At 32.4% G+C, this 12,766-nt stretch overlaps 1 protein-coding gene across 1 annotated transcript; it reads left to right on the top strand.

The window, feature by feature from the left end:
- Window positions 2,260–4,014, top strand: LOC105165820 (phosphatidylinositol N-acetylglucosaminyltransferase gpi3 subunit). Its single transcript, XM_011084983.2, has one exon. The coding sequence runs from the start codon at window positions 2,376–2,378 to the stop codon at window positions 3,840–3,842; it is 1,467 nt and encodes a 488-aa protein (XP_011083285.1). The 5' UTR covers window positions 2,260–2,375; the 3' UTR covers window positions 3,843–4,014.

Raw genomic sequence — 12,766 nt, 5'->3', positions numbered from 1 at the left:
AATATCAAATACTTTAAATTCTGTGATCGAGAATCTTAATTTTAGTTGTTTAATATTTTTACGTTTGATCTATATAAATTTTTTTTTGCAAGAAGTATATGTATTGTCATACTTTAATTTAGTAGCTAATATTTTTTTATACTCGCTGAGAATACGTTTACAGGTTTTTTGTCATTATAGATACTTATTGGTGAATATCTTTTTGTAATAATATGTTTGATAGATTGACAATTATACACAAAAATACTGTAAATTATAATTACTTAAAAGTAAAATCTATATTAGCAAATTAAGTTGGAAACACGAAACACGACAACTTAACTAAGATTTGAGATCGAGATTGTCCCTTTTAGAAATTCAAAATTAGTATAAAAATCATAGTCCAATGTAGAACCCAAAGATAAACCAAGACATGTTATGTAAAGCACCATTAGCAATGGTATGTACTAATCAGTATTAGCAAATTTGGACCAAACTTATGATCAACAATACATCTAGTTTGGACATTCACTTCACTAAAACAAAGTTAGGGCTACCAACAAAAATTTCAGACTATATAACAGCCCAGTTAATTTGATGTTTGTTGGGTCGAAATAGATTCATGGCCTAATAGTGCAAAAATTCAATCAATTTCGAGAAGGGATGGAGAAACAGAGCGTTATAATGCCTACTTATGTGGATGGGGTCGGTGGGCGATCAACACAGCACATGGAAGCACATTAGATGCGTTATATGAGTTATAATTTATGCTAGCAATCGAAGCACATTAGATGTGTACATGTACATAATTTAAATTTCTATTATACTCGTTTAATTAAATAAAATTGAATAAACATAAAAAAGAATAACTGAATAAACCCAATAAAAAATTTTAATTTTAAATTTATATAAACAGAAATTATCTTTGGCGTGACTTGGCAGAAAATGAATTAAATAATTTACATTGTTTATTTATCATAAAAAAAAAATGCAAAATAATGATATCCCAAAACTATTGAGCATTTTGGACGATATTAGGGAAGAATTAAGCCAAGTGATATATGAATATCAGTTTGAGGAGTCCGAAATGTTGTGTCCCCGTTTAGGTTGAGTTCTACTCTATATTAATTCGTTTGAGGTCAATTCTATTCTAAATTAAAAGAAAAGCTATTGATTTCTCAAATTTGATAATAATATAAATACGCTCTACCTAAATATTAATGCTACTTGCAACGGTTTGCAATATGCACTCACTTTCTTTCTTTTATTTTTTTTTTCTTTTGGTGCATTAAAGACTGAGAGGGAGAATCGTACTTAAATTTGTACAATAATCTTAATTTCTATAACAAACCTACAACAACAGTACACTAAGAATTAAAGTTTGAATGAAAATGTGCGAATTGGTTCATCGATCCATGTGATCTAATGGTTAAAATCAAACGTTATCAAATCTATAATATATATATATATATATTCGAATTCTTGTCAAGGTATATGGTGGGGCTAAACGTACGTTCTAACCTGTGTGTTTTCCACATGGTTAAGTCTTGATTCTTGAAGACAGTAAATCAACTATACAGACCTTGATTATGTCCATACATGGACATGAACAATCTAACCTGATGGGTTTACAGAATGACATCCCCTTTTTTCTTTCTCATTTTTGTACCCTTTTTTCTTTCTCATTTTTGTACCCTCAGAAAAAGAATATGCAAGTGGGATAGAAACAAATAACAGTCAAGACATACATTTACTTCTTTCAAATGTTTTTGTAAGAATCCAACCGCACATAATTGGTTTGACAATATTTGACTTTTAACCATTAACTTCCAACAATTAGTACTTATACAGCGATATAGATGAATGATAAGTTGTTTTTTTTTATCTGTAGTCTATTTTGTCATTATCTTAACAATGTCAAATACAAATGAAATACTAAAGTAAAACAGAGTCCCAAATCAGAAATTTGGATTCATTATAGAACCAAGCACAGAAGGTAGAGAGATTAATAGACTACAGCTGCCGTTGATCTTAATGCGAGAAATAAATCCAATTTTGCGGGTGCCGTGGGATTGCAAATGGAGTGTGACCTCGGGCAGGGACAAGAACCAGTTCAGTCCCTCCAAAAATTTATAAGGCTGCAATAAGTACATTCAAATTTCACGAGGTTTCAAATTATCAGGCAAGGTACGTTGACATTAACTGCAATTACTCTATATAAAATTTCACTTCTTCAAGAAGATCCGGCATCAATGGTAGCAACCATTAAAATCCTCACACTGCACACTCCACAATGTGTTTATTTTAATCATCCATTGTGATAAGGCTCTTTGCCTTGTAATGAACTCCACCTCCACTGAACAATCACAATCCTAGTTTTCTTGAAATTCTTTGTAATGGGCTGGAAGAAACCGTATTGCAAACCTCGTTATGCCTCTTCTAATTCTCACAAGCTCTATTACTGCAGAACTTCTTTAACTATTTTAACGTTAGCTCTATTGTTTGGGTCAGCTGTTTACGTTTTCACGCCCGAAACTCGCTTCTGGGAACCTGGATTCTTGCATCATGAAGCAAGGTACAGAGGGGATTTGCGTGACTTAAACTCCCCCTGGAATAAGCTCTGTTTTGGACCGACGTCTGAGAAGCTGAAGATCGCCGTTTTCTCCAAGTCATGGCCTACCGGTCCGTCCCCCGGCGGGATGGAACGTCATGCTTCGACTTTGTATTCGGCCCTGGCTAGTAGGGGGCACAAAATCCATGTTTTTACAGCGCCTTCAGATAGGCAGCAACGTAGTGAAGTGAAAGAAGGCAATCTCAGTGTGCATTTTGCAGCAAATGATCATGGATCAGTGAACTTTTCTCTGGCGTATGAGATGTTCCTGCAGGAGAACGGTAGTGGAGATTTCGACTACGTGCACACTGAGAGTGTGTCGTTGCCTTACTGGCGGGCGAAAATGCTGCCTAAGGTTGCTGTAACGTGGCATGGGATATGGTATGAGATCATGCACTCAAAGCTGTTCCAGGAGCTTCTTGCCAACCCGAATGGCCTGTTTCCGGGGCCAACAACTGAGCTTCAAGAAGCAATGCCCCGTCTTCTTGACGAAATCAGGTTCTTCTCGAGTTATTCACAGCATATATGCATCAGCAACAGCGCTGGTGAGGTGCTGAGGAACATATATCAGCTGCCTCAGAGAAATGTTCATGTGATACTCAATGGGGTTGATGAGAAAAATTTTGTGTTTGATCCTGAGGCAGGGTTGAGGTTTAGGAAAAAGCACGGCGTTCCGTCAAACGTCAGCTTAGTGATGGGAGTTGCGGGCCGGCTGGTTAGGGACAAAGGCCATCCGCTGCTATACGAGGCATTTTCCTCGATAGCAAAGCAACATCCGGGGGTTTTTCTACTTGTGGCTGGATCCGGGCCGTGGAGTAAAAGGTACTCGGAGTTGGGGCCAAATGTGAGGGTATTAGGTGCACTGGAACCATATGAGTTGTCTGATTTCTACAATGCTCTTGATTTGTTTATAAATCCAACTTTGAGGCCTCAGGGGCTTGATCTTACGTTAATCGAAGCTATGCATTGTGGGAAGCCGGTCTTGACGACAAATTTCCCAAGCATAACTGGGACTGTGGTTCTCAGTGGAGAATATGGATACACATTTTCCCCAAATGTGGGATCCTTAGTAGAAGCCCTGAATTTGGCCATAAGAGATGGGTTGAAATCTTTGCAAGAAAAGGGTATGTTCTGTCGAAAACATGTGCTTTCGATGTTTACAGCGTCTAAGATGGCATTGGCCTATGAGAGATTCTTCCTCTGCATGAAGAACAGCAAATACTGCCAGTACCCTCTTCCCACAGACTGTTAAGACAGAAAAATACCTGATCTTTTCTGATATATTTATGCTTCACATACATTATTTAGTACTGGATGTTTGGGCTTCATAGTCAGGGGAACTATCACAAGAAACACATTAGTACTGTTTTAAACAGTAAAATTCCAGCTGATTCTTGCAATGGAGTATTATTACCAAACAGTTTTATTGCATGTCTTGGATGGGTTGTTTTTCTTATATGGAATAACTCTGGAATCACCGGTCACTGTGGATGATGTCACGTCAGCAGTGGATTGTGTTTAATATAGAAGAACATAAATTAAAGACACAGATCCAAGAAACTGGGAAACATGAAACTTTGAGTACACATGTAGGTTGTGTAAACGATTTTCAGAAACCGATCAAAATTTAGATTAAGGACAGACATCCATAAGACAAGCGAACTGTTCTTGATACATGCATTATGGCATGGCTGGTGATTTAGAATGGTGCTGAGGGTCCGGACCTCCAGGCGCCACTCTCATCGTTCCTGCATCCAGCATAATAGCCCTTCTTTGGTAATATTCCAACATTACTTGGCTAAAACCCAATTCACGCAACATCAGACGTGGGCTACGAGCTGGTCCTGGCTCGGACAAGAATCCACGAGTGGAACGCGCATTTGAACTCATAGTATAAGTCGAGAAAACAATCATACTAAGAATCAAAACTATTGTAAGTCTGAGAGCAGAAGTTGCCATGGCAATGGGACGAGAAAATGCGACAGGGCTACGGTTTCAAGATGAGAATATACAGCCTCTTATATATGCAAATACAAATGAAGAGGGACAATACACAAGTGGAATTAAGGACACAAATGCTGTTATAATTGAACAGAAAAGTCCAAGAAATGGAAAGTTGGTTTTGTCTGCTCTCCAAGATATGCTGATTCATATTGGGAAAAGAAGAACCTGCTGATTCGGAAATGTGAAATCTTAATTCCTCCGAAACCAGCTCATAATCCCATGTAAGAGCAATATTGTTGGAGAATCCTTCTTTGTCTGACCAACTGTCAATGAGGGCGGTGGTTTTTAGTTAATTATCTAGTCACTATGTGTTGTTTAGTTCATCATCACCAGAAGCTAAAGAATAAGCAAAGTGATCCACAAATACATTACAGACAAAGAAGCCTTACATTACAGACAAAGAAGCCTTACATTACAGACAAAGAAGCCTTTATTCTGTGAATAAATTAATACCATATATGATTTTCAATAACAAGCCAAGTGCCAATTCCACTGGTAAGGATGATAATTAGGATTGAAAAAAGGAAAAACAAAATCGATACTTTATTCGAGATCTATGTATGGAAGTTCTTACCAACTCGATCATTGAATACAAAAATCAAATTTGAACATAGTTTTACGTTATAAGCTTTCCAGCTATTGCTCCACTCCAGCTTGATTTAATTAATGAAATTGTACTAAAAGTATCAAATTAGAAAAACTCAACTCGTATTGACGGAACTCAATTTGATTATTAATAAAATCAAGATCAAATATAATTTCAAAAATTAAAGAAATTAAATAACAACAATAATAATAGTTTAATACACGTGCTATAACTATAGGGGTTTAATCATAAGCATTAATTTTTCAGTACTATTTTATTAAATTTTTTTTTGTAAATGTATATATTAAAATTTATTGTAAGAACTTCAATTGGTTATTTTTATGTAAGTCATTCGAAGTAAAAGGTTGGAGGAGGGGTGACTCCATTGCCAAACCATAAACTCAAACAACATAAGACAAAACTGCCCTTTTCTTGGCGTGTATATATATACAATGTACTTTATCTTTCTATATACAAATGAGAAAATTACTCCTATATGAAAATATAATAGCAATTTATTTTTTATATTCCTTAAAATGAAATAATTTATCTCACTATCTAAGGAGATAAATTGCTTTATTTTAAAAAACACGGGGATAAATTGATGCAATTTTAAAAATACATAGAGGTATTGCCATTTCTTTTGATACGGGGTAATTTACTCATTTGTAATATTACAAACGGGTTGTTTGCATTTTTCTTATATGTATATATGTTCAAGTCAGTTGAAACAAAGTTGACCATGACGACCTTTAGGATTAAAATTACTATTTTTCCGTTAAATTAGTTATTTTTTGTAAACTTGGATGGCAAACTTTTGAATATATCAATTTAGCCCTTCAACTAGTTAATATTTTCAGATTGATATATGTCAAAGTAATATATTTTAAATGAGAATACAATATAAATAAACATGTTTTTTATTATAATTATTGTTTTAAAACCTGAAAAATAGAAACATAAACAATAATATATATTATTAATAGTCAAGATTCCTTCATCTGTATTAATTTTCCTACATTTTGGAAAAATCAAATAAATAAATACTTACAACAAAAATTTTAATAAAAATATTCAATTATTTATATTTTGTAAATAGTTTTTCCATGTGTGCCACATACTGCTAGTCTGTATATATAATTACTTCTATCTTTTTTCCTGAAAAAGAGAATCATAATATTCGTATTAATTCTAAATTGCTCGCAATTTTCCAGAGGCATGATTTATTCAGAATGCTCGAAATAATGATGTTTCATCAAGAACCCTCATAAATTTTATTATTTTACCAAAAAAAAGATGAAAATACTTCCATCCCTATATTTATAAAACAGGTTTAAAGGACACTCTCATATTATATTTATTCGTAAATATGTATTACTTTTTTTTTTCCTTTTGAAAATTACAAATAATTTATAATTACAAAAATTATGGTCCCGCACATTTACAAATTCTTTTATAACTAATAACGATAAATAAATTATAATAAATAATCTCGACACACTGAACTACCCAATTCAACTAATACATCAATGTAATTAACAATAATAAATAAATTATATATAATAACTCATATATAATAAGATAAATATCCATATATTCAGTGGGACTCGAATTATGATGGTTAGCAATGGAAAGTTGTGAGTAGGCATGCAGAAGAAATGAAAAGTTTGTTTTGTCTTGTCTTCAAGATATGCTGATTCTGATTCATGTGCATCCAAAATCTTAATTCCTCCAAAACCAGCACATCATCCATGTACGAGCAATCTTGTTTGTCATTCATTCTTTGTCTCACCAACTTGTCGCTATGGCTGTTGGTTTCTAGTTACTTATCTAGTCACTATCTCTTTTTCAGTTCATCATCAGAGCCACAAAGCAAGAAAGTGATGATACACAAATATTTAAGGTTGAGGTTCTATGGAAAATTTTGATGTTATATATTTGTGTTCTATGATGTGGGTAGGTATTTATCTCATTTTTATGTGAATTTATTGCAACTTATTTTATATTTTTAATTATAGTGATGGTCTATCGGATATTGATGTATTGCTAAATTTATTAAGATATTGATGTAATCATGTATTACCACTTTTAAAAATAACATGTATGACACAGAGAACCCTTTACACCACTAATAAACTTTCATCATGAGCAATTATTTTATATTAGTGTACAGTTTGGGGAGAGTGATCGATTACATGATATGTATAATTAAACTTGCTTGATTCGATCTGGTCAAATTTGATTTTATCATGATTTTGTCAAGAATAAATGCATAGCGAACAATTTTAGGAACACGCACTAAAATGAAATAAAAACCTTAGTAAATCAATACCATTTAGCAGGGTAAGACAAAATCGATGTGAGAAATTTAAAATTTTGATTACGATTAATCAACATTTACTATGGTTACCATTGCTACAATTTTTAGCTGCAATAGTCTTTTTAGCTCTACTTGCATAAACAACGGCTAATAGTCACAATTAATTAGTATCAGTTATAATTTTTTACTTTTAATTATAATAATTAATTATAGTGAAAATTATATTTTTTCTAGTGACAACGGTGAGGGGCTGCTATAGTTGTAAAGGCTATGATCGTCACTTGACATTAAATTAAAAATAACAACAAAATAAAGACATGATCAAAGCGAAATTGTAGTGAGGGAATTATACTTATTACGTGAACAACGTAAAATATATCAATACAAAATACGTAATTAGATAGCTATAGTTACTATGACATGAATGGCTAAATGGATTTAGCTGAGTTTGAATTAAATATATGGCAAGTTCAATACACTTACCATATAATTGGTGTATAGTTCTGGAAAAATGATCAATCACATGACAAGTGTATCACACTTTTGTAATTGATTTGATTTTTGTTCGAACCTGATTTTGATAAAAATTCTCATTGAATGTGTACCCCTAAGGGTAAAATATTTTCTTCCTCTTATAATTAGTTATTAGCGTGGATTTAGATCTAAAATATTTTAAATATATAAATTTTGAGTTTTCAACTCATCATAATGTCCAAATAGGAACTCTTCAAAAATGGTGATGCAGGTCGCACGATTGGGGTTGAGTCGTCGGACCTTGGTACCCTGAGATCGGGTCGCTGAACCCTTCTTCAAGCTTCCTACTAATGGATCCTAAGAACATAACACACGTTAGGCTTGTTGGATGGCCCCCAGCTAAGGCCCTTCGATACTTAAATTAGAAAAGGTGGTGTCGAATGCAATCTAAGGAGAGCTGGTGAGATTAGAAACGTAATAAATGCACTTGTCATAAATATTCATAAATGCTGATACTTATAGTGTATGGTACCACATAGGAGGGTGCCACGTGGCATCATCTGAGCGTCCGAGTGTCAGGTGATCTATTGGCTGTTAAAATGGGTTAATCAATGGGACCCGGTCAGACGGGTTGGGTCGGGCGACCCAACCCGTGGATTTACACGCGGATCTTGTCTCCCTTTGCAAATTCTTCTAAGGCTGAGGGGTATTTTCTATCTTTTTTTCATATTGAGGTAATTTCCCTCATCAAATGGTTTTATAAATGCTACACTCAATATTTAATATATATTAATAAGTAATCGGATTATTATTACATATTTGTTTTAAAAAATACATTATATGGGAATCATGCATATACACTATTCTGATAACTGATCTAAGTAATCCAACACAAAATTGTATTTATCATCACCTCAGTTGTCTTCTGTTCAAATTAATTAGAATAATATTGTCGGCGCCTTTTTCTCTTTTTCAACTCAGATTCTTGCAAGATTTGTGACAAAGTCGTCAATTTTACCATGATTTTGAAGTTTGCAAGAGTCAAAGATTTACTGCCATCCATGTTGTTTAGTGGCTTAAACTTGGTATGCCACACCACAAGTTCAATGTATGACACAATTTACCCCAAATTCATTATATCTTTTCTTTTTTTTTTTTAAATAAAAATTTAGGTGATTTCGTATAAAATAAAAGACATTTAAATAATTTTACATCTTGAAATTAGCTTCTCCAGATTTAGTCCCTTATTCATATTGTGTTATCTTTGTAATTTTTTTATTGACGATCGTCCTATAAATACTACATCTTAATATATTTTTTAAAAATTAAAAATTATTTATTATTTATTCGTACATTCAATATATAAAACATTGAATATAACATATATTTATTAATCATTAACGGCTCGCAGCAAAGTATTATTCTATCAAAATTGACTACGGAAGAATTTCGGTTAGGATTTTGTCACGTTGATGAAACAATTTCATGAAGCTCAATTTAAAGTTTTTTTTTTTTTTTTTTTGGTAAAATGTATTTAAAGCAACCAGATATAAAGTCAGAGTAAGAATAAATGAGACAATCGCTTTAACCACATTAATTAATTGGCTAATTAAAGATAAACACAACATTAAAGATTATTTACTATACATGATCCATTAAACAAGATATTGGGTAGGTGAATTACCGTAAATTTGATTGGAGATTTATACGATACACCTCGATTTGAAGCGTAATGACGATACTAGAACAAAACATATTAGGTTTGCTCGGGTATTTTCAACTAAACTTCTTTAATGCTTTCAAATTCTGATATCTAAAAGGGTTGAAAAGATCAGGTTTCAGAACAATAAATGTGTAGTTTCAGTGTATGTAAGATGACCAGTATTTATAAATGTTCCTACGTGTTAAAGCATGTACATTTCTGTAGACTGCTTGATGACGCCGAGTCACTGGATCGGGTAGGAACATGTAAGGGAATGAAATTCATATTTACTTCTGATTAATTTATTACCGGTTTATTGCAGGTCAAACAAATCTTTTTTAACCAAACTATCCTTATATATCTTCACATAGTACTGCATATGAGAAGGTGCATTTTTACATTTATAATGGTTGTTTGATCACAAAAAAAATTATTTGACCTATAATAAATTTGTAAGTCAATTTTTGTGAATCTTCCTGAACAGACAGATTAATTTGTTAGACTTAAACAAATGTTAGGAATAGTAGATGCAATTTCTTAAACTACAAAACATTTACGTATAATTACACCAAATTTGTCCACAATCTATGCATACCACGTAAAAGTTGTGAGAAAATTGATGAGGAAGCATAATTTGAAAGTCCTCCCCCCTAATCATATTATTGCAATCTTTGTCGCATATAATATTTTGTGTCAAGGTATATAATATAATAATATTTGGACTCCGCATAATTCAATAGTAAGTCTAACAACATTTTTCGTGTGTCAATTCTCTCAATATTGTACATTATTTATATAATAAGTGTATTATATTTGTGGTATAATTAGTTTAAAATATGACTCCAAAATTAATTCCGTCAAGAATTTTCTTTATTACAAGACACAAAACCAACCAATCGAGTTGGGACTAGATTTCACAAACATCTTCATCTGAAACATGTGTGATTTTAATGGTTGGTCTAAAATCTTGGTCTGGAACATGTGTGATTTTAGTGGTTGGTCTAGAATTGACTGTTTGTGTAGCATGCCTTTGTTGATTAGAATAGATACAAAGATTCTGCAGATCTTCTTCTTCCATTATCAAAGGTGAGAATGAAGAATCCCTTGTTTACATTGTGTGCAAAGGATATTGTCCAGGTGATGATTGGCTGGGCGCCCAGTGGTAACTACTAATCCCACCCAAATCACTCAACACACAATCTTTCTTCCGACACTATTATAATTACGTCTCCATTCCTAACTTATAATCTATTTACACAAATCAATCATGTTTTGAAAACTACGCCCATAGAAAACATCAATATTATTTACACAAATCAACCCTATTTTTTGAAAAATTACACATATAATCCCCTAAAAAAAGTCAACAACATTACACAAACTACTCCTGTTTTTGGCTACCAAGAAGGATTTTTGTAATTACTTAAAAGACATGGATGATTTGTGTAAATAAACCTTAGTTCGGAGAGTATTAATATAATTATCCTTAAAAGTATTAGGTAACTTGACGCAGTGTCCGATATACTTCTAAAGTCGCACCCCTGAACTAAAAATCAAAAACTACAAAGAAAAGTGAAGGAAAAATAATTAGAAAAAAGCAAAAAAGTGGATTTCTTTTGTGTATAGCATATGCAGTAAGAAAACGCTAATGTGGTGTGTTAAGGATGAAACCTCACGGTCAGGAGGTTGGATATGCGAGCATATATCTACTTTCATATAAGTTTCTTGTTTATTAATTTGTTTATGTTGAAATTTTATCTTTTTTAATATGAAATTATTGATATACTTAATCAACTTTTAATATTTGAATATAACAAATAAATAAATTTAATCAAATTACTTAGTCTTTGAACATAAACACACAGTAATAAGATTAATTCGATGCTCCTGTAGCAAGAGGGTAAAATACTTTTTTAGTCCCATAAAACAATACAAAATTCATTTTGGTATCACAATATGATAGGTGTCGCTTTTAGTTTTATAAAACTTATAATCACACGTTTTTAGCCTCAAAAAAATCATGTGCGTTGTAGTTTTAAGACTAAAAAGGTGTTGTTTGGGACTAAAAAGGCGTTATGATTCACATTTTCTAAAACTAAAAAGTCGTGATTTTGAGTTTTATGAGACTAAAAATGTTACTAAGCATAGTTATATTAACAAAATAAATTCTACCCTTATTTTATAGAATAAAAAAATATTTTGCCCTGTAGCAAGCACAATGGAGCAAAGTGGATGAGGCCTAATTATCTTCATTGATCTTGGTGATACATATCATCTGTTATTTATCATCACATGGAGCAAAGTGGATGAGGGCTAATTAGTGACAATGTTAGGTGGCAATATAATGATATGTATGTGCCAATTACAACTTTTATTTTATTATAATCAATTTATTATTGAAAAAAATCAGTATTTAAATTACCACAATGAAAATATTATGATAAGTCATCAGTGGGTGATTTATTGATATTAGCTTGTCATTTTACATATTTTCTTGATTTTTTTGTATGCCACATTCAGTGCACAATACATCGAGTAGGTGGATGATTGACACATATTATATTTTCTAAACTTAAGGAGTGTGTATCATTCAACTGTATACACAGCATACAAAGCATCGAATTCTGTATATATATAGGACGTAATCATCATACTCACATGCCCATCTAAATTTGAATCAAGAACTCTTGTAAAAGATGTTGAGCCTAACCCACCGAGGGACTAAATACCAATTTTTTTTACTATTAAAACTTTTGAGAATTATTGGTATAACTTTGTCTGGACTTTAACATACGTAAATGGCAACAGTTTTGACATTATCATTGAACTTATTGCCACTAAGGTTTTTTCTTTTCTTACAACATAGTGCAGTGCATTTGTTGCACATAAATAAAACTGTTGATTGAGAAAATGTATGGGCAAGCATATAGAGCTTGAGGGTCCTCCTCCCTTAGGAAATTATTGCAATCCGTGTCCAATTTTCTTGGCTTATTATGACATGATATAAATTGAATATTGACTTTCATTAAATTCGTACTACTATAAAAAATTAATTGAAATCTTATATTATACAGATTAAAGCCCAGACAT

The sequence above is a fragment of the Sesamum indicum genome, linkage group LG6 (assembly GCF_000512975.1).
Source record: "Sesamum indicum cultivar Zhongzhi No. 13 linkage group LG6, S_indicum_v1.0, whole genome shotgun sequence".
Taxonomy (NCBI): domain Eukaryota; kingdom Viridiplantae; phylum Streptophyta; class Magnoliopsida; order Lamiales; family Pedaliaceae; genus Sesamum; species Sesamum indicum.
This window is presented reverse-complemented; position numbering and strand designations above follow the sequence as displayed.